This window comes from Hemitrygon akajei, chromosome 2, assembly GCF_048418815.1.
Source record: "Hemitrygon akajei chromosome 2, sHemAka1.3, whole genome shotgun sequence".
Lineage (NCBI taxonomy): Eukaryota > Metazoa > Chordata > Chondrichthyes > Myliobatiformes > Dasyatidae > Hemitrygon > Hemitrygon akajei.
In genome coordinates this window covers 37,100,831-37,124,184 of record NC_133125.1, presented here as the reverse complement: position 1 = coordinate 37,124,184, position 23,354 = coordinate 37,100,831, and the positions used below count along the sequence as shown (strand labels likewise).

The 23,354-nt window shown below is 41.2% G+C and overlaps 1 protein-coding gene across 3 annotated transcripts in view; it reads left to right on the top strand.

The window, feature by feature from the left end:
* Positions 1–23,354, top strand: part of LOC140740827 (guanine nucleotide-binding protein G(q) subunit alpha-like) — a 204,873-nt gene that overhangs the window by 141,972 nt on the left and 39,547 nt on the right. For all 3 annotated transcript variants that reach the window (XM_073070386.1, XM_073070368.1, XM_073070376.1), the window contains exon 3: positions 22,495–22,649. In XM_073070386.1, coding sequence (XP_072926487.1) covers positions 22,495–22,649 — 155 coding nt within the window. The remainder of the gene's footprint in view (positions 1–22,494; positions 22,650–23,354) is intronic.

The window sequence follows — 23,354 nt, the reverse complement described above, 5'->3', positions numbered from 1 at the left end:
ACTCAGATGTACTGATAATAGTGGACAAGTTGTTTAAGATGGGTGGAAGTTATTCCAGCATGGGTGGCAGGCCCATGCAGCAAAAACTCTGATGAAGGACTGTATTCCTAGTTGGGGACTGCTATGTCACATCAACTCTGACCAAGGAACTCATTTCACTGGGAGTGTTTGTCAGAAACTATATCAACTAATGAACATTGAATGGTCTTTTCATTGTCTACACCACCCAGAGTCAACAGTACAAGTCGAACGAATGAATGGAACCATCAAACATCGACTGATTAAGTAGCACGATGAAGGTGCACTATGGCTTGTGCCTCTTCCTATGGTCTTGTGTAGCATCAGAGGTTGGGTCCAACTATTTAATTGTCATTTTCTTTTCAGTTTAACAGTTAATTATCTGGTTGTATTTTAAGTAGCCTTTGTATACATCATGGTTTAATATGCCTCTAATGAGCATACAAAGTATAATTCTGGAAGCTCCTTTGTGCTTCAATTAGTGAATAAGTAATTTCTCATTGGTTAATTTTTACCACAGTACTGAATAAGTATTTTCTAATTGTTTTATTATTATCTATAGATTTGAACAGAATTTATCTCTGGATATAAAAGTAGCTGTTTTATGTGAGGCACTATCCTCAGTTTCTCTCTTCTTCAAGAAGTTTCAACTTCTTTGTTTCAACTACTCTTTGTTCTATCAATTCTTAATAAAACAATCATGTAACAAGTTTTATGCCTCTTTCCTGGGTTTTAACATCAAAATATATCAAGTGGTATAGTCAGCAAGAATGATTTAGGGCTTGGAGGAATTGCCCAGATGATGGTGGAATTTTTGGTGTGCAGCAGTAGGGGTGAGTACTTCCTCTTTATGTTCCAAATTTTCTGTGAGAAAATTAGTTCTGGCTTCTAGATCATCAGATGGAAGTTAGGATTGAAGAACTATGTTGCTGTTTTTTTTTTAAAAAAAAAACAGATATGGATAAAAGAAGCAAAAGCCTGTAGAGCCATGTGCAAAACTGGGAGAGCATGGACTGAATATGCAAGACAGTAGAGTGCCAGAAATTTAATTCATGCAAGCAGTGGCGCGCGGATAAAATAATAGATCTGTGCAAGCCGTGGTGTGCACGAGAAAATTTAAATACAGGCAAGCTAGTGGAGTAAGGGGAAAAATGAATGAAGTTTGGGTTGTAGGACAACCTGTTAAAATTTTGGCTGCAAATTATTAACCTATCGGAATTGCTGTCAAGTAATAAAAAGTACGAATTATGATCAGATCAAAGCAATGGCCAAAGTCATGAAGCCTATTAAGATCTCTTACTTGAATAAAAGGTCTCAGTTCGATAAAATTAATGTGTAAAGATCCAGACAAAAAATACCAATGATGTTAAAATTATTAAGAATAAGAAAGCATGCATGAAAATCCAGAGAATGGCCACTACAGATTTAGAGGTAAAACTATGTGGTTGGTTTGATCGAATATGCAAGCAATTGAAAGGATTATCAGGATGAGTGAAGTCCTTTACTAATTGAAAGAAATGCAAAACATGATAAATTACAAAAACAGCATGATATAAAAAGCCAAAAGAGCGAATCTCTGGCTTCCACATGCTTTGTGACTGCAAGCTTTGCGGCGATTTGTCCGCTATATAATGAACTGAGACCGAGGCTTGGATCTGCTCCGGCTGTTCCAGGATGTGGTATATTGACTCCATTTTGGTTCAGAATGCTGTTGCTTGCTTCTATTGTTTGCATGATTTGTGTGTTTTTTTTCTTGCATTGGGTGTTGGTCTTTTTTAATTGGGTTCTTTCGGGTTTCTTGTTTTTTGACTGCTGAGAAGCAGATACCTTTCAATGTATATTTTATACATACCTTGATAATAAATGTGCTTTGACTTTGCATTAACCAAATGAGTGAAAGAACAACATGGTAATTCAATCAAAGTCACACACACACAAAATGCTGGAAGAAATTTTGTTTGTGTGTGTTGCTGTGGATTTCTAGCGTCTGCAGAATCTCTTTGTTTTTAATTCAATTGAAGTGCATTGTGCAGGGCTTAGAAACGAACTGAATCATTGTAGGATCGCACAGCCACGACTTCAAGTGGGTGGTCTTGCTATTGACCCTCCCAGTGACACTGATAATGCCGCTAGTACCACTGGTACTCTGCCGAGGGAAACACCTACCTCTGAAGCTTCACCCGAGGAGTTACAGCTCACGTCAAACAGTCCCCCTATACAGGGCCACCATATGGAATCCAAAAAATTACAGAATGGACATGACATGGACTCCACAGCAGCCTCTAGAGACTAAAGTGAGGATGACAGTGATGAAACTGTAAGATTGACAACTAGGCCAGAGCTTGTTCCAATAAATACTAATAGAGTGAGGACACATAGGTTTGAAGATGAAACCATTGCTAAATCAATGTATTGACAAGCTAGTGGCAGATCTATCAACAATTGCTCAACTGCTCAATAATTTACTGAAGTACAGTAAGTGCCCAGATGACTCTTGATTTAAAAAAAAAGACTGAAAGTGTTTCAGACTTTAAAGGTCACATTGTATACAGCACATGCATTAAGAATCCCTGATACAGGTAGACCATTTACCCTGCAAGTCAACGAGGAACACATGATGGCAGTTTTAATTCAAGAACATGGAGACTGACAGTGTCCTTTTGGTTATTACTCTGCCAAAGATCTGATTCTGAACACTCCTCAATAATTGAGTGGGGAATTCAGGTGATGATTCCTGGAACCAAAGAGCTAACATCAGGAAGCATGGGCTCTGGTTCCTCTGTGCAACAGGGAGAACTGAAAGCTCTAATTCAAGCCTGTAAGTTGGCAAAAGGAATATCAACTAATATCTATACTGATTCTTTGCATGCTTTTGGAGTTGTTCGTGATTTTTAGAAACTTGTTGACTCGGAGGAACTCATGGCTGTAGGAACCCCAGTCAAGAATGGCCAACAAGAACTTATAGATGTCATAGAGATGCCGTCAGAAGTTGCTGTATAAAAATGTCAAAATTACTCCAAAATGACTGCAATAGAAAGCCGAGGAAACACATTCTCAGATGGAATCGCGAAACGGCAAAAGGGGAAGAAATTAAAGAAGTATTGAGAACATGTGCAGTGAAATTGACAACAGGCATTATGGAAATGAAGTTGAACTCTATCACAGACGAACATGCAAGATTATCTGGTTCAGCAAATATATTCCCTAGGATACATTGGAGTGCATTGGATGATTGACAGATTCTCCCACTGGTGGTAGAGTTCAAAGTTCAGGGCACAAGCTCGACAAACATTTGAAAGATGCATGATATACCAGAAAATAGATAGATAGATAGATACTTTATTCATCCCCATGGGGAAATTCAACTTTTTTTCCAATGTCCCATACACTTGTTGTAGCAAAACTAATTACATACAATACTTAACTCAGTAAAAAATATGATATGCATCTAAATCACTATCTCAAAAAGCATTAATAATAGCTTTTAAAAAGTTCTTAAGTCCTGGCGGTAGAATTGTAAAGCCTAATGGCATTGGGGAGTATTGACCTCTTCATCCTGTCTGAGGAGCATTGCATCGATAGTAACCTGTCGCTGAAACTGCTTCTCTGTCTCTGGATGGTGCTATGTAGAGGATGTTCAGAGTTATCTATAATTGACCGTAGCCTACTCAGCGCCCTTCGCTCAGCTACCGATGTTAAACTCTCCAGTACTTTGCCCACGACAGAGCCCGCCTTTCTTACCAGCTTATTAAGACGTGAGGCGTCCCTCTTCTTAATGCTTCCTCCCCAACACGCCACCACAAAGAAGAGGGCGCTCTCCACAACTGACCTATAGAACATCTTCAGCATCTCACTACAGACATTGAATGACGCCAACCTTCTTAGGAAGTACAGTCGACTCTGTGCCTTCCTGCACAAGGCATCTGTGTTGGCAGTCCAGTCTAGCTTCTCGTCTAACTGTACTCCCAGATACTTGTAGGTCTTAACCTGCTCCACACATTCTCCATTAATGATCACTGGCTCCATATGAGGCCTAGATCTCCTAAAGTCCACCACCATCTCCTTGGTCTTGGTGATATTGAGACGCAGGTAGTTTGAGTTGCACCATATCACAAAGTCCTGTATCAGTTTCCTATACTCCTCCTCCTGTCCATTCCTGACACACCCCACTATGGCCGTGTCATCAGCGAACTTCTGCACATGGCAGGACTCCGAGTTATATTGGAAGTCTGATGTGTACAGGGTGAACAGGACCGGAGAGAGTACGGTTCCCTGCGGCGCTCCTGTGCTGCTGACCACCGTGTCAGACCTACAGTCTCCCAACCACACATACTGAGGTCTATCTGTCAAGTAGTCCACTATCCAATCCACCATGTGAGAGTCTACTCCCATCTCCGTTAGTTTGTGCCTTAAGATCTTGGGCTGGATGGTGTTAAAGGCACTAGAGAAGTCAAGGAATGTAATCCTCACAGCACAACTGACCCCCTCTAGGTGAGAGAGTGATTTGTGCAGCAAATACGTGATAGCATCCTCCACTCCCACCTTCTCCTTATACGCAAACTGAAGAGGATCCTGGGCGTGCCTGGTTTGTGGCCTCAGATTCTGTATTATCAGCCGCTCCATGGTCTTCATAACGTGCGACGTCAAGGCAACAGGTCTGAAGTCATTCAACTCCTTTGGTTGTGGTTTCTTCGGTACCGGGACAATACAGGATGTTTTCCACTGTCTGGGTACTCTTCTCTGCTCCAGGCTCATGTTGAAGATGCGCTGTAGTGGTTCTCCCAGCTCAGTCGCACAGGCCCTCAGTAATCGTGGGGAAACCCCATCCGGTCCAGCCGCCTTGCTGGGACAGATCTTCCTCAGTTGACCTTCCACCTGTGCAGCCGTAATCCTGGGCGTGGGCAAGGTCTCCTGTGAGTGGCTATTTTCCTGTGAGTGAAGTAAGCCTGGTGTGGATTTCTGCGGTGAGGATGAGATTGAGCTGTCGAACCTGTTGAAGAAGTTGTTCAGCTGGTTCGCTTTCTCCACATCTCCACTTATGTTCGCCCCCCGCTTTGCACCGCATCCGGTGATGATCTTCATCCCATCCCACACCTCCTTCATGCTTTTTTTCTGCAGCTTTTGTTCTAGCTTCCTCCTATACTGCTCCTTTGCCCCCCTTATCTGTACTCTGAGTTCCTTCTGAACTCTTTTAAGCTCCAACCGATCACCATCTTTAAAGGCCCTCTTCTTCTGGTTTAGGAGGCCTTTGATGTGACTAGTGATCCAGGGCTTATTATTGGGATAGCAGCGAACAATTCTAACAGGGACAACTGCATCCACACAAAAGTTAATATAGTCTGTTGTGCATTCAGTGACCTCCTCAACGCCCCCACAGAGCCCCCCTTGCAGTACATCCCAGTTAGTAGTACCGAAGCAGTCTCTCAGGGCCTGTTCAGCTTCAGGAGTCCACTTCCTAAAAGAGCGTGTGGTAGTGGGATGCCTCATCACAATTGATTTATATCTGGGCTGTAACAAAACCAGGTTGTGATCAGCTTCCCCAATGAAGGCAGTGGGGATGCACTATATGCCTCCTCTACATTTGCATACTGTAGGTCAATAGTCCGATTACCCCTGGTGTAGCAATCCACGTACTGGGAGAAAGCAGGTAGTGTCTTGTCCAAAGTCACATGGTTGAAGTCCCCTGTAATTATCACCAGTGCCTCAGGGTGCTGTGTCTGAAGCCTAGCAACAGCGGAGCTGATGACGTCACACGCTACCGTTGCGTCGGCACGCGGCGGGACATACACATTCACCACAATGACGCTTGCGAATTCTCGAGGCAGGTAATATGGCCTCATACTCACGGCGATCAGCTCAATATCTCTTTCACAAACGGAGATCTTTGTACTCACATGCCCAGGGTTACAAAATGAATGGAAAGCTACCCCAATTAAGTACTCCTGTACCACCTGGTCTATTTTTACACTTATAAGTGAACTACATTTCTGTCCCTGTGTGTCAAGGGTACTCAGATGTACTGGTGATAGTGGGCAAGTTTTCAAGAAGGGTGGAAGTTATTTCAGCAAGGAAATCTACTGTCACATACTCAGCAAAAAATCTGATCAAGGAGTATATTGCTAGAAGGGGATCACCATATCACATCGACTCTGACCAAGGACCACTTTTCACTGGGAGTGTGTATTAGAAATTATGTCAACTGATGAACATTAAATTGTCTTTTTCCAATGTCCACATCACCTAGAGTCATCAGGACAAGTTGAATGAATGGAACCATCAAACAATGAGGAAGGCATACCATGGCCTACAGCTCTTCCAGTGGTCTGTGTAGCATCAGAACAACCCCAAACAAGAAAACTAAAGCCAGTCCATTCAAGGTGGTGACAGGGCATGCCAAGTCACTGCCGGTAGCCCGTGATCTCAGAGAGGCTGAAATGCACATTATGGCAAACAGTGAAGTTAACTATTGTGTGAAATTAGCCCAAGCTGTCCAGTCTGCTTCTCAACAGGTTTCTGCTGCTTGGAGTGATCCAACAGAAGGAGGACATATGCTGACTCCTGGAGAGTGTGTCCTGATTTTTAAAAAAGACACAGAGGGAACCACAGGCAGCTGGAATGAGAAGGTCCTTACAAACTTGGCAGAGAAAGTAGAAGGTAAAAGTAAGGGGATACACATCAACCATTGCAAGTGAGCTAAAGTAGTACCCAACGAAGACAACAGGCGATGTGGTTAATGTGCTAGTAACCTCTTGGTCTCAGTGCTGGGCTACAGTAAACAAATCACTAGCCAGCCAAAAGACTTCAGCAAGTCAACAACTACTGGACATTATGAAGTTTATTCTAATATTATCTGTTGTTATATTTTTGTCAATTTCTCCTACTCATATTGTGCCAGTTGAGATGATTCATAATGCATACCTGTATTATTGACAATCAGAAAAACATTACAATTCAACAAATCTCCTGTCAAGTAATAAGAAACTGTCTAAGTTCATGGAGCAATATGTATTTTATGTGCCGAAATGAAGCCTATACAGGTCGTCCCCGAGTTACGATCGTCCGACTTATGGACAACTTGTACTTACGAAACAAGGAAGGAGAACGCTGTTTGCCATTTTAAGTCAGATCGCGACGCCATCCGCCATTTTAAGTCGTTGCCGTTGACACTGTGTTGAATGCTTAACTTTGTGTTTGGCTTAAATTTTTCTTAGTAAGATTAACCCTGACTCCATGCCCCCCCCCCCCGTTCCGGTTGGCTGGTGGCACAGTGAGATAAGCGCCGGGCTCAAGAATGGAGGTTCCCGAGTTCGATCTAGTGACAGACCGCTCCCGTGCTGGGTTGATGTCGATCCAGTGATTCTCGTACCATCTGTGCTGGGTTGATGTCAAGCTCGCAACTCGACCTCGTTAAAAAAAAAACACTGCCACCTCCAGTTTAAATTCCCATGCAGAACATCGTGGAGGATCAAATACCCAAACCCAGCACAACCCCCATTTGTCCCATTTAACCTGTCTTAGTGCGGTGGAGTTTAGGACCCGGGGAATTCAGTGCAGTGGTCCTTAGGACCCAGCAGACCTCCGGAGCCGGCGCAGCTCGGGGCCCGCAGTGTTTCTGTTCCGTTGATGGGAAGCGATCGCAATTGAAAATAAAGTGGAAATAAAGCATTTGGAAAGAGGTGAAATGCCATCAGTCATTGGGAAAGCATTAGGCTACAGTCGGTCAACGATCGGAACAATTTTAAAAGATAATGGATAAAGTGAGAATAATGGAGCATGTGAAAGGCCCTGCCCCGATGAAAGCTACAATTATTACTAAGCAATGCAGTGGTTTAATTATTGGAATACATATGTTTCTTAAGTGTTTTATATGCATAGAAAGATAAAATATATACTATATACTAAGACAAACATTTGACTAACTGATGCTAAATCATACCGGATGTACTTGTTCCGACTTGCGTACAAATCCGACTTAAAAATGGACTCAGGAACAGAACTCGTTCGTAACCCGGGGACTGCCTGTACACCTCTTCCACATAATTGGTTGGGATCTTGTTATTTAGGGTTTTTTTTTGTCATGAGACATACACACACCTTTCCTTTACCTCCTGAGTCTAGAAGTAAATGAGACATTTCAGAAGGATTTAGTTTCACATCAATTTGATTCTCACTTTATGGTGTTGCAGAAAGTATGAGAGAGATTAAAAATGTTGCTGCAGTCTTAGAAAGGGTAAGCAATGACACTAAGCTTGGGAAAAGTAAAAACAGAAATAGTCGCCATGCATAAGATGGCTCTTCAAGATTGTATGGCATTAGATCTCAGCGGTTAAGGGGGAAGCATGTAGTTAGAGGTAAGGAGTGTTGTACTTGTATACCTGACAAGTCCGAAGATAGTTAATTTGGATGCTCAAATTCATAAAGAAGCAGCTAAAATACATCAGTCTGATGGATGGGATTTCTTTGATTGGATTCATTAATGTCTTGGAAGCTGTGGTTACTCAATATTACAGGGTCATATTATTTACACTAATGTGCCTTATAAGGTATATCTTCTATCTTACTTGTTAAAGGCGATCATTAATGGAATATTTCAGATTCTCATAAGTGTGCTTGCTAATCTGCCTAACCATGACATAATCCTATGAATATATTTTGAAGAACATACATCCTTTGATATTTCACAACCCAAGTAGATTTTTTAAATTATTTTATGCAACATAGATACCACAAGATTTTCTGTCTTTGAATTTTCAGATGATTCTAAGCATTTGATTTAGAATCAAAGGCAAGATTGTTCGATCCATCTGTTTAATTGTTATTTACTTTGCCGTTTAACAATTACCTGCTTGTATCTTAAGTAGTTTTTATATGCATCTAACAGTTTCACATTCCTCTAGTGGCTATACAAAGTATAATTCTGGAAAGCTTTGGAAGCTTCTTTGTAATACATTATTTGAATAACTGCATTTTTATAGGTTAACTTGGTACTGAAGTATTTGAGTAAGAGCTTTTTCATTGGTTGACTCTTATCTGTATATTTGAATGGAATTTTTCCATTTATCTCTGAGAGGGTGTACAAAGAAGGTTCACCAGATTGATTCCTGGGATGGCAGGACTTTCATATGAAGAAAGACTGGATCGACTAGGCTTATACTCACTAGAATTTAGAAGATTGAGGGGGGATCTTATTGAAACGTATAAAATTCTAAAGGGATTGAACAGGCTAGATGCAGGAAGATTGTTTCTGATGTTGGGGAAGTCCAGAACGAGGGGTCACAGTTTAAGGATAAAGCGGAAGCCTTTTAGGACTGAGATGAGGAAAAACTTCTTCACACAGAGAGTGGTGAATCTGTGGAATTCTCTGCCACAGGAAACAGTTGAGGCGGGTTCATTGGCTATATTTAAGAGCAAGTTAGATATGGCCCTTGTGGCTAAAGGGATCAGGGGGTATGGAGAGAAAGCAGGTACAGGGTTCTGAATTGGATGATCAGCCATGATCATACTGAATGGTGGTGCAGGCTCGAAGGGCCGAATGGCCTTTTCCTGCATCTATTTTCTATGTTTCTATAAATAGCTAAACACAAGGCAGCATCATATTAGTCTTCTTAGCATCTTAGTCTTTTTGGCTTTAAATCTTCTGCTAATAGCTTCTGACCCTGTTTTCTTTGTTCTGTCAGTGTTTAACAAAATGAAAGTGAAGCAGCAAGTTTTGTGCCTCTTTCCTGACTTTTGAAAGAATTTTTCGATTAAAACACCAGAATCCAACAAAGGACAGATGGCCTACTCCTGATTTCTGTGTTTCTATTTATAATTCCCTTTTTACTTTTAAAAAAAATTGTTTATACAAGTCTCTTGTACAGTATCAAAATTCAACCATATCAGTATGTAATTAATAATCTGGAATATGAATTTTCATAATTTCTGGGTTGTGGCCTAAACATAAGGTTAATTACCATAATAGCTTTGAAAATTAAGATAATTTTATTTACCACTTTTCAGAATATGAAGGGTAAATATTTTGACGTTGACTGAGAATGTCAACAAAATCATTGCTGAAAGCTTTAAAAATTAAAGAGCAATCAAAATATAGCAATTTTTATTTGGTTAAGGAATTAACAGCTTGTTTTGTTCTAATGGAATCTTGAATGCATTCACCCTGGCGGTATCTGCTGGCTCATAATGCAGAAATGTTATGCAATCAAAGAGGGTTGGTTGAAAGTGAAACTGCTTTTTACTGGGCGTCTCTAGGAACACCGCCAAACCAATGGACTCAGTAATAAGAAAACAACCTTTCTTGAACTCTGTGCATGTTGGGTCATTATGACTTGGGTCCCACCAGACTGGGAGAGCCGGGATGCTTTGACCATTTGCACCCCAGTTTGACTGGCCACTTGCAATTACCATCAGCAGGAAATAACAGATTATACACTGCATACAATTATAAAGAAAGTGCATTTACAAATTTCAGCTTGATCAAACAGTTAGTAGTAAAAAGAAAATTTAACAAAGGGCTCATTACGATTAATCCAGTCCAAATGTGCATATAAGTTGGAGCTCATCTTGAAGTTAAAGACAACTTCAAGATGAGCTCCAAATGATACGCGCATTTGGAGGGGGTTTACTGTAATGGGCCCTTTTTATATTTTTTCTTTTAAACTCACTCTGGACCCATGGTCTGCATGAAAGCACACACCATATTCTGAATGTGGCTCGAAATCCATCTTGAACAAATCCATTTTGAGCTCCCTGAGGCTAAAGATTAAGCAGATGCCTGCGAAACAGCGGAGAACTCAGATGGGCAAGAGCTTCACCCCAGGGCCAAACTCAGGCCAGAAGCAGAAGGGCCTTCAAGTGATACCATGTCCAAAACCTCCCTGGAAAATCTGTTCAAAGACTTTTCGTCTGCCCAACACAGGAGAGATTATGCTTTTAGGAAGGATCTCCAAAGCCTGTGGAAGGGTCCCAAGATTCTTTCTTATCAACAATATGATGATATTGGGAACTATCTCCTCAGGTTCGAGACAATAGCCTGGATATGGCAATGATCTGAGGAGGAGTGGGCCTCCAGCTAGTGCTACTACTGACAGGTAAAAACTCTCTAAGCCCACACTGCAATGGATGTAGAGAGGTCCAACAACTACCCTGATTTGAGGGAAGGACTGCTGGCTAAATTTGATATTTCAGTTGAAACCTATCACCAATGCTTCCATTCCAGTACTCTACCACAATGGGAATCACCCAGTGAGACGTATCATCACCTGAGATATTTCTACTGCCAATAGATTCAACCGGACCAGAGTCTGAGGGGGAGATTGGTGAAGCCATTGTTCTGGAACAGCTGCTGCAGTTCCTCCTCCAGACACCAGAGCATGAGCCAGCGGATGGACTCACTGTGGCCTGACTTGTTCTGCAGTACTTCAGTGCCTACACGAGGGGGCGCCATCACAGTTATTATTCGGACACAACACAGACTCTGACCCTTCAAGGAATTCTCAGGGTAATTGTGGAATCGGGGAGTGGGAGAAAGAAGGCAAAGGAGGTTTTGGTGTTTTTTTTTCTAAGATTTTTATTTGCTACCATTGTCAGCAGCCAGGTCAAAAGTCCGCTGTGTGTCCTCTCAATAAGCCCAAATTGTCAGGTGTGTGCTATGTACCAAGAGAGGGAGAATATGATGATGATGATAATGGCTGTTATGATTGTGAGTATGGTAATGGAAAATAAGCAGAACGTAAGGAGAAAGATCGTATGTTTATAATAGTCAAAATTAATAGAAAAACTGCTAATGCTCTTATAGATTCTAGTAGCTCACTGTCAATAATTTAAAAACAATTGCCCCTGGTTTTGTTGTTGACTTCAGTCACTGAACACCTGTCCAGTGTTTCTATGGTGACTGGAAGTCTGAGCCACTGAGAGGACTCACTATTGAGTTGGATGACCATAAGCACTTGATAAAAGTGGGGGTGTTGGAGAAACTACCAGTTAGCATTATTCTGGGGCGAAATTTGCCTGTATTACATGAGTTACTGAAGAAGGGAAATGGCTAATCACATCCATCTGTTACTCCAGGAGCAGATAGTGCTGTTTCTTATTTCTCTGCATGATATGGATGTTGGTCTGTGGAAGGGAGGAACTAGAAAGTTAAGCCTTGAGAAATATGCCGGTGCTGCTGCCTCTGTTGATATTAGTACAGGTGATGTGCCCATTGATGCTGACTCGGAAGGGGCCTCGGAAGGTTGTGCTTTCCCATCTCGATGACTGCCAACCAGTGGAGTTGCAGAGGGTGTTTGCTAATTTTCCACAGCTGTTCCAGCAGAGACCAGGGCTGACAAAGGGCCTAGAACTGACCAGCCAACACTGCTAAAGAGGGTCAGAATGATTTGTGGGGGCCCTGAAGGATGAGGTTTGCACCGTGCCAGAGCTGGGATTTATTAAGCTGTCAAATACTGAGTGGAGCAGTCCTGTCATTAATGTCCCCAAGAAGGACGGCATCCTGAGTGTATGCATTGATTTCCAGAAGTTGAATGCCATTTCTTTTCAGATGCTTATCCTACATTGACGCCTTACTGGAAAAGATTGGACAGGCAAACCATGTTACTGCACTGGGCCTTTGAAAAGGCTACTGACAGGTTCTGCTCAATGACCACTTACATTCTTCCACGTGCCCCGAGGTCTGTTACAGTTCACTCAGAAGCCCTTTGGTCTTCATGGTGCACCAACAACATTCCACCAGTTGATGGACCAGGAGCTCCAGAGCTGTGAGGACAGCAGTGCAGGCCTGCCTAGATGATGTGGTCAGAGCACCCGGACCATTTGCACACGGTCTTGGGGAATATTCATGCCGTTGGTCTCACCCTCAATCTACAAGAATATGAGTGGGCAAAAAGGGAAACAAGATACCATGGAGAGGTTCAAGCACAGGTGGACAAGGTGGAAGTGATCTTCAGCAGTCTTTGACTTCACACCAAGAAGGAACTGGAGTCTTTCCTGGGTCAGGTAGGGTGGTATCGCTGGTTCATTTCCCAATTCGCCACTCTTGGCTGCACCTCTAACTGACATGGACAAGTGAGTAGCAAAACACTTTTCAAGCCTATAAGGCCCATAAGTGTTCTTCGCCTGTCTTCAGAGCCCAGACTTTGATAAGTGGTTCCACTGAAAAGGAGTGTCAGGCCATTAAGTGGCCCTTGACAGCCTCCAGTACTATCTCTCTGCTAGGGAGTTAGACCTTTACACAGAGCACGGAGCCTTGACATGGATTCAGAAAATGAAGGGCCGTAATGCCAGAGTGACGTGGTGGTATCTGAAGCTCCAACCTTTTAACTTCTGTGTCCACCTTTAAAGGAGGAAAAGGAAATGTTACTGCAGACTTCATTTCACATCTGCCGAGCATCATCGCTGCAGAAGAGGAGGATGGTAATGTGACGGAGTGCACTTGGTAAAGGCACTCCTCACACACACACACAATTGTTGCCTTGTCATTCTGGTGGCATTGCGCTAGGCGTATGCACTTCAATGTCTTCCTCAGTATATTCTCATGATGGATCCTAAACCGAGCTGATATACTTCTGTTGGCTTTATGGTGACTTTCTACCATACATGGTGGGATATTCCATTTCTTTATTAATATGTGTTTATATGTTGTGTACTGTATTTAATGCAAATACTGCTGTTTATTTTGCAATGTGATTGTAACTACAATGTGGGGTGCATCATATTCTAATGAATCTGTAGTCTTAAGTTAACTTTGTTGGTAATTAAAGATGGTATGCCCTAGTGTCTGGGGGAGCAAACAAGGAGCTCTCTGCCCTCAGTAGAGGGGAGAGGTAAGGGTTGCCAGGAGTTTACACTGGACAAAAATTGTATGGAGCTATTATTGAGTTTTCTGGTAGATAGCTTTTTGTAAATATTGGCAGTTTTCTATATTTTTGCTAAATTTTGTTAGGTTTGATTTTTGACACCCTTAATAAACACCCCTGCACTAAAACACCAAACAACTCCAGCCGTTTTTTTTTAATTTGGTCATAGCCCGCATATCTAACAGTTGGCTACTGAATTCTTCAATTCTACAAAATGTGTTTTTTAAAATATAGTCACTGTACTTGTGTAGCATGAAATCTCAGCAAGGACAATGGACTGAATATTGCCTTGGAGAGACAAGATGCTGAGACATTTTCCCTGGAATTGAACACTGCCTTTTTACATCCACTTAATCGAGAGTTGAGTGCCTTAATTTCACATTTTATCCAATAATTTTGATTATATACTCAAAACCTGATTCAAAACAAAAAAGTGCTGAAAATGCTCAGCTGATCTGGCAGCAACTGTGAATAGAAAACACAGGTGAAAGGTCTTCTGTCTGAAATGTTAATAACCCTTCTACCTTTTCCACAGATGGTGCTGGACCTGCTTAATGCTCTGAATATTTTCTACTTTTATTTCAGATTTCCAGCATCCACAATTTGACTGTTTCACTCCTCCCTATGTTACAACATCTCACAGCTCCAGTCCATCTTTTCCTCTTCCTCTGTAGTGTGATAGAATTCTCTTTGTGTCCTCATCAGCTATGACAATCAGTGAATCATCTTCCATAAGTTCTGGCATCTTCAGCTTGATGCCGCCAGGAAATGCATCTTCTTTATTGTTTCACAGGAATAATTTCCCTGTGACAAACTTGTCTGCTATTCAAGTACAATCAATATCTCTATCCCTTCTCATGCCACACTTGCCTTCATACCTCCTCACTTCTTGATGCACAGATTCTCAGAACACTCTTCTGGTAAAATAGAGTGTTGCTTTCGATTTGGCATTTTCTACCTGTCTATCAAACATAATCCACTCTTTTTGATCAGATCATTTGTGGAATGCCCCAATTTTAGTCGGGTAGTGTGACTTGAGTATCCTATCAAACATAAGTGTAATCTTCCAGTTGGCTCTTGTTATGTCTTTACCCCTTTCCTCTCCCACTATGCCAGTGAAGCTAAATGTAAGTTAAAGGCATGTGCCTTCTCATTGAACATGGCTTCCAGGATGAAAATTAAATTTATTTTCTGCCAATGATAGTGACATTCATGTTTCAACTTCTGCTGCTCCACATTATGCTCTTTTCTTCTTGTTTTTAACCAGTCACTTTGCTCAGAGCAAATATTGCTTTTTACCATTGATTTCATCCTTCATCTCACATGGGCCGTATACACTTGTACCCCTGTACATATTGAGCAATTTTACCCCCAATGATTCAATCACAAATGAAAGGATGTGTAGCCAAAAAATTAACATGCTCCCTCTCTCTGGTTTTTTACCACTTCTCTACCTCCCACTACTCTTACTCTTTCTCCCTGCACCCTCGTCTCCCCTCCTCCACCCTCGTCACCCCCTCCTCCACCCTCATCACCCCCTCCTCCACCCTCGCCAACCCCTCCTTTCCACCCCCTATCTTGCCCCCTTGTTTTCCTCACCCCGTCCCTCCCCCTCGCCCCGTCCCTCCCTCCTCGCCCCGTCCCTTCCACCCCACTCCTCGCCCCGTCCCTTCCACCCCACTCCTCGCCCCGTCCCTTCCACCCCTCTCCTCGCCCCCGTCCTTTCCACCCCTCTCCTCGCCCCGTCCCTTCCACCCCTCTCCTCGCCCCGTCCCTTCCACCCACTCTCCTCGCCCCGTCCCTTCCACCCACTCTCCTCGCCCCGTCCCTTCCACCTTACCCTGGCTCCATCCCCGTCCCCCTTCACCCCGCCCCACCCACCCGCCTTACCCTGTGCACTTCCTCTCCATTCAGTTCACTCCCCACCATTTGCTGCATTTCTTTGAAAGCATGCATCATAATGATGAATTACTGGCAGCTTAGGCACTTATGCCTGAGTGTATTTTTTTTCTTGAAGCTCAGGAAGCTTTTATCTAATTTGTATGTTTAAAGTGCTGAACTAAAGGGCACCATTCAGTCAGGTTATTATTAGTCACCCGGAATTAAATGCTATGCAGGATTTTGAATGTTGCCTTGAGTTGCCTACTCATTTTGTTACTTTGATTTGGAAACTTCAATCTTTTGATTGCCATTGTTCTAGATAAAATAAGATTGCAAAAGATTTTGCTTTGATCTTCAGGAACGAAAATCAACATTGCTATGAACTATGCTATGGGATTTAAAGGATATTTAAAAATAGATTGCACAAAAGAGATCTACTCTAATAAATAACCTAATTAGATTCAATTCAAATTAATTGCATTGCACATGTTTTAAATTCAGGGTTTTAATTGATGGAGGTCAAATATTACATATTGAAACTGATTATAATGGGAGGTTCAACTGATCCAGAATCCAAGCAACTTTATTGAAGGAAAGCACGTTTGCTGTGTTAACGATAATACTATCATTTATGAAAGATTTTATTAGATTAATAGCCAGTATTATTTTGTCATCAAAACCTTTTTGTATTTAGAGTCGTGCAGTTAAGCCCGCTGAGAGCACATTATCTATCAAGCTCCCATTTATACCAGTCGCTTCAATAATTTCATTTTATTAGCACCAGTTTCCCATCAGCATCCCAGATTATGCTACTCACCAACACACAAAGGGCAAATTACACTGGTCAATTAACCCACTAGCCAGCACATCTTTGAGGTGCAGGTGGAAACGAGCACCCTCAGGGAGAAGGGGCAAACTCCACTCCAGACCTATGAAGCAGTAGAACTACTAATCATGGCACTGTGCTGCCATTTGATCTTGAAGATCCAAGAATAGGTTTTTTTTAAAAAAGGAAAGTAATTTTGGAAAATACTAATAATTTTTTCCATCTTGGCTATCTTCATTTAAAATTGATGCACTGAACATTTGTCAATGTCTGCTTCTCCTTGCCTACAGTGAATTTTTTTTGGGTGCTTTGATCTCCTCCCTTGAACTAATGACGTGCTGGCAGGTTAATTAGCTCCTTAAGAGTACCCTAAGTGTACATTAAAGGCAAAGTTTTTGTTTTTTTAAAAAAAATGAGTTGCTGAGCATGTCTGTGAGAGAATGAGTTTGCTTTCTTGGATTTGGTCTGTGGTCTGTGCAAAAACATTAACCATCTCCATCAAGCACTTGTGTGTTTTTGATTTCTGGAATGTTCGAAGGTGAAATTGCTTTTTTCTTCCAGTTGGAAGGTTGGTTACATTAGCATCACTGGGACACCTGACTCTAATGAAATCATGTTACATTTGAGCAAATTGCTGACAATGGCAATTATGATGTTTTCCTTGTGTGAAGGATGCAGTTAAACCAATGTATATCGGATTCTTGCAGGTACTGGAACTGTGCGGGGGGAGGGGGGGAATAGAAAATGTTAAAAATATTCAACAGGTTAGTTAGCATCTCTGATTAGTAAACATTTCAGGTTGTTGACAGGGTTCATTGCAGGGCTGGGAAGAATATATGTGGAAATCATGCTTTCCATGGTTTTGGTCACAATCTCAAAGTAAGGGGCAGGCTATTCAGAATATAGATAGAACATAGAAATCTACGGCATGTTACAGGCCCTTCAGCCCACAATGTTGTGCCGACCATGTAACCTACTCTAGAAACTGCCAAGAATTACCCTACCACATAGCCCTCTATTTTTCTAAGACCCTATTGTATCTGCCTACACCACTGTTGCCATCAGTGCATTCCACACACCCACCACTCTCTATATGAAAAACCTATCCTGACATCCCCTCTGTACCTAGTTCCAAGCACTTTAGAACTATGCCCCCTCGTGTTAGCTATTTCAGCCCTGGGAAAAGCCTCTGGCTATCCACTCAATCAATGCCTCTCATCACTTTATACACCTCTATCAGGTTATCTCTCATCCTCTGTTACTCCAAGGAGAAAAGGCCAAGTTCACTCAACCTATTCTAACAAGGCATGCTCTCCAACCCAGGCAACATCCTTGTAAATCTCCTCTGCACTCTCTTGATATTATCCACATCCTTCCTGTAGTGAGGTGACCAGAACTAAACTCAGTCCTCATGGGAAGATGTTTACTCAGCTGGAGGGTACTGAATTTTTGGAAGCAATGAGATCTGTGAAAGTTCAGTGGCTGAGCATATTAAAGACAAAAGTTAATGGACTTTGATATTAAGGGAAACGGGCTAAATGAGTATTGTGCATCAGAGTGACAGTGAGGTGAAAGATAATTTATGATGCTATTCAATGTTTAAGGAGACCTACAGGGCTGAATGGTGCACTCCTAATCTTTTTTTATGATAGGCAACTGGAAATTTGTGGTTGCCTTCACAAAATATTCTGCCTGTTGGTTAGCCAATCTGTGCTTTGTTTCCTTTGTGTAGAGAGAGGGTTGATTGCACTGTGAGCACCAAACACACTATGAAAAATACAAGATCATGTCATTGCCATGAAATGTTTATGAACATAAGTAAAATGTTCCTGAAGAGAGAGGGACTGGTGCAAAGTCAGTATTCTGCCAGCTACAGCACCTTGACATGTTGCAGGACAGGTGATTGAAGCTAAAAGGGTAACTGATGACAAAAAGCATGTCCAATGCCTTCTCTTCTACTTTATCCACTTGACCCTGAAAGTTCATAACTTCAAACATGGATTAAAATACTGTCTGGTAAATATTTCAACATATTTTAATGAGAAATATAGTTTCTTTTTAAAACCAAATGTTATTTATGGATGCAGTTTAATAGCACACTATAGCTAGATGCCAGTGATCCATTCAACTGTTGCCTGTCAGCATCAGTTTACATCAAAGAGGAGAGGTCCACACCATGACTGAAGTTAGCAGTGAGTGCTGCACCCTGCTGCTGACGTCAAAATCCAGGCCGGTCATATTATGAACCAAGTGTCAAATTGTAGTAAAAGAGGAAAAATAAAACATTGCATTCTTACAGTTTCCAAGCTCTTGGATGTTATATATGAATTGGATATTTACAGTGAAGGCATGTTTTTCCTTTATCACAGAATTCCTCAAGAGATCTCAGTCAAGATCTAATTGGAGCTGCTCCATTTGCAGTTGAATGAAATGCTTGCGCCTGCAGCAATAAATTTGGTATTTAGTGAAATGTGTGCAAGTGGAGTTGTTAATGTTTGAAAAGTGCGATTTTTGCACCTGCAACAATTTCATTCATGTTCCTTGTCACTGGAGATTTAGAGGCTAGCAGTGAGAGGTCTTTGAAGCCTTCCATTCAAGTAGTGTTGGTGAATTTATAATGCGGCTTGTGATGACTAATGTTGAGAGAGCCTGTCACAGAGAGAAGTTTGAGAAGCATAAATTATGACTTTTTTTCTCTTAGTATTTCACATATCAAATAAAAACAAAGCACTTGATGGAGAGATGATGAAATCCTTCAAACCAGAAGATGTTGAATAACTTTCTTGTTATGAATAGAATGGAATTCAATAGATCTCAGTAGTTCACTGATCTTTAAGCTGAGAGGCTGTAGAGGACACCCATTGAAGACTGAATGTTGAAGGAATAGAGATGCTGAACTTGGTTAGGGGTGGGGTTAGTAGTTTACTAACATTCGTGATAATTCAGAGGCAGATTGAGCTATGTGTTATTCATCTGAATGCAGGCAGCTTTTATTTCCTTTCATCCTGCCTCCCCCTGTTGCTGAAATATAACAAAATGCACAACTGAATACACTGCAGCGTGCTGCTGATGTTGGATCCAGTCTCATTTTGTTTCCCATGCATTCCAGATATGGCTGTATAATGGGGGAGGGGAAAAAGCCACGTATAGTTTAATTAGTAATGCATAATACATTGAATATTCTGATTAATTAACAGTGACAAAAACAAGTGCCTGCTTAAAACATTCAGTTGGTATGCATTAGATTGGTAACATTTCTTCAGGGATTTTGCACCTCTCCAGATCTTACATTGTGTCAGGTCAGTTTGTCTCTTTTGGAATTTGTCTCACGAGGCATATGCCTAGTTTTTAAAATCATATTCTTCAAGAGATTTGTCTAAAATTAAGGGATTAGGATAATAATCTATTGCTGTTATTCTGTCTACAATACATAGAGTGCTGTGTTGACGGAGAATATGTCACTGCAGTGTAGCGAGGACTCACAAACACCCAAATCAAATATTTTGCTAACTTTTATTCATAGTGGTCAAAAGGAGACAGCAACGTATGGAAAGAATTCTTTTCTCAGATGCTGAATTGCTCCCAGACACCATTGTGCTAAAGAATTTTTGCAAACTGCAGCCGTGACACCTGAATGCCTAAGCATTTCTTGCTGCAAGAAATTAAGGATGAAGGTGAGAGCTACACTTGGAGGCAGACAAATACAACAGATTGGACAACCCAAGATCAGAGAGCAACTGATGATTAGGTCAAGGCACTCTTCATTGCTGTTTTGAGGAAGGGACAATGAGAGCAAAAGATATTGAATATTCATATCTTGATATAGAGAAAAATTCAAAGGATCTTGGTAATTTCACTGATCTTTGAACTGCGAGGTCATTTGTAGGGGACACTCAATGGGGATTGAATGTGGTAGAAATAGAAACAGTTAACATGTTTTTATGTCTTATCCTTTGATTCTGGATAGGACTATATTGTCGTGACAGAGCAAAAGGCCAAGTACAGTTAACCTAAAGAGTAATGTAAAAAACACCAAATTTTTTCATAAAATAAAACTGGCAAAAGCAATTGATTGCTTAAAAAATTCAGTTGCCATGCGTTAGATTAGTAATATTTCTTCGCTTATAGAAATTGTCCGAAGTTTAGTATTTCATTGCCAGTGAAATAGCATTTAAATAAGAAAAATGGAAAGAGGCCAGGCATCTAGAATGACTCAGAAGGAATACTGAATTTTTCAGACCTACTTTTATTAAATGATGTAGTGGAATCCAAATAATACCAGCTTACCGGGGAGGAGAGGAGGAGAAGAAAGACATTATTCTATGTGCATAATAGGCAGGAATCATCATTACCTCACTTTAAAAAAAAAATTGCTGATGCTGGAAGTCTGAGACAAAAATAGAAAATTGTTGCAAACACTCAGCATCAAGGTATTTTTGGTTCAAGACCCTTCTGTCAGAACTGGAAAGAGACAAAATATATTAGTTTTCAGTTCTAGTGAAAGTCAGGAGAGATGTGAAAAACAAATGGAACCTCTCTAATAAGCCACGACCAAATGAGTTAATGTAGCAGTTAGGATCAGATTATGCTTGTTTGTCTCTGTGTGTTGCTGTACAGCAACTCAGCGGGACAAGCCTGTCAGGCTGGTTGATACAACTCCGAAGGAAAAAAAATAAGCCAAAATTATGACTGGCAGATATGGACAGTTCTGATGCAGGCAGAAAGAGTGTTAACTGAAGTTAGAGAATTTGATTTGACTGTGGAAGGCTCAACCATGCCTAAACAAAAGATGAGCTCTTGTTCCTAAAGCTAACATTGGACCTTGTTGAAACAGTGCAGGAGGCCACAGACGTGGCTCAGAGTGGGAGTGTGATCTGCTCCAATTTGCCTACCAGCACAACAGGCCCATAGCAGATGCCATTTTATTGGCTCTTCACTCAACCCTGGAACATCTGAACAGCAAAGATGCTCTTTATTGACTACAGCTTGGCATTCAATAATATCATCCCCTCTTGAACTAATGGGGATAACTTTACTTGCATCATCACGGAACTTTTCCCACAACCTATGTACTCACTTTCAAGGACACTTGATTTTATGTTCTCGATATTTATTGCTTATTTATTTTTTATTATTATTATTATTATTATTATTTCTTTTTGTATTTGCATTGTTTATTGTGTTTTGCAGACTGGTTGTCCACCCTGTTGGTGCGGTTGTTCATTGATTTTATTATGGTTATTGGATATGGCCACAAGAAAATGAATCTCAGGGTTATATGTCGTGTACATACTTTGATAATAAATTTACTTTGAACTTTGTTCTTTGCTTGGAAATTGAAGTGGCCGCAACTAGAAGCTTAGGGTAAACCACTGGCGCTCAGCAAAGTGGAAGAATGGATGGATCATCTCATCTGTTTCCGACAGTTCTGGACTCCTTTGCTCAGTCCTCTTCCTGAACTCTTACCTGTCTATTCCTCAATCTTTGATTAAGATGATACATATACTCTGAGCTCCCTGATGTCTAGTTGCATACTGTTTCAGCTTACATTTAAAGTAAGATCCAGTCACTGAGTTTAACTACTTCATAGTGCTTTGCTCATTTACACGTCAGTCTAGTAATAATTTATTGAGAACTCTATGGCTCTGGAGGTTTTGGTAGATATAGGCCAGAATTCAGGAAACTCAGTTATTCCACAGTGCCAATGGTTTTTTGTTGGTAGCATTGCACAGATTTCGTGTAGCTTGATGTTCTTTGGATCATTTCTGTGCCTGTACTTCCATCAGGTAACATTGAGCAAATCTAACAGTGATGGAACATCTGTAGTCTCTGCTTGGTCATTGTTTTAGAAAGGAGTTGTATAAAAACCTTAGTGATTAGTATCTTAACGTACAATTTTCATTTAACTTTCTACAGGCACATGCACAGCTGGTTCGTGAAATCGACGTAGAAAAAGTGACAACATTTGAAAACCCCTATGTGGATGCAATAAAGTGTTTATGGGTTGATCCAGGCATCCAGGAATCTTATGATCGAAGGAGAGAGTACCAGCTGTCCGATTCTACTAAATAGTAAGTTTGTAATTCTAATTAATTTTGTCATGAAGTATGTTTGCCATGAACAAAGATTTTCATTTAAGGTGGAAACAAAAATCTGTGCTCTACATGTAGAGGCATTAAGCCTTTCTATGTTTGGTAGTTTAATGAAGAATTAAGTTTTTTTAATCTGTATTTTGATAATTGATACATGGAAGTTTTGAAGGTGACAAGAATGGTGAATTTAAAAAAAAAGTATATTACTTAGTGTTCTAAGTAAAAGCATATGTAACCCCCTGGGTCGCCTCAGGCTCGCTCAGCTCATTCTCGTCTAGGGGGAGCAGCCTTCGGCCCCGCCAAACTGGGTAAGCAGCTGGTGTGGATGCTGTGTGATGTCCCCGCCTCGCCCAAAAGCAGACAGGACACCATATGCGATTAAATGAGTACAATTTATAAAGATTACTATAACTAAGTGATTAATAACGATACAGTATATATGAAGGAAAAAAATTAAAGAAAAGGCGCCAAACTTATCAAAGTCCAAACCACTTCGTGCACAACCGTTGGAGCTCAATTACTGAAGTCTTCTGGCCACCATTCGATCCCCTCCGAACTCCTCGACCCGCCGCCTGGGACCAACCACGGTGGTTGACCAGACGCTCTACACGAATCTGTCTTCATCTCCTCTCCTCACCGAAAATCTTGGGCCTCAGACCCCCACTCGGGGTCCGTTCCATCTCC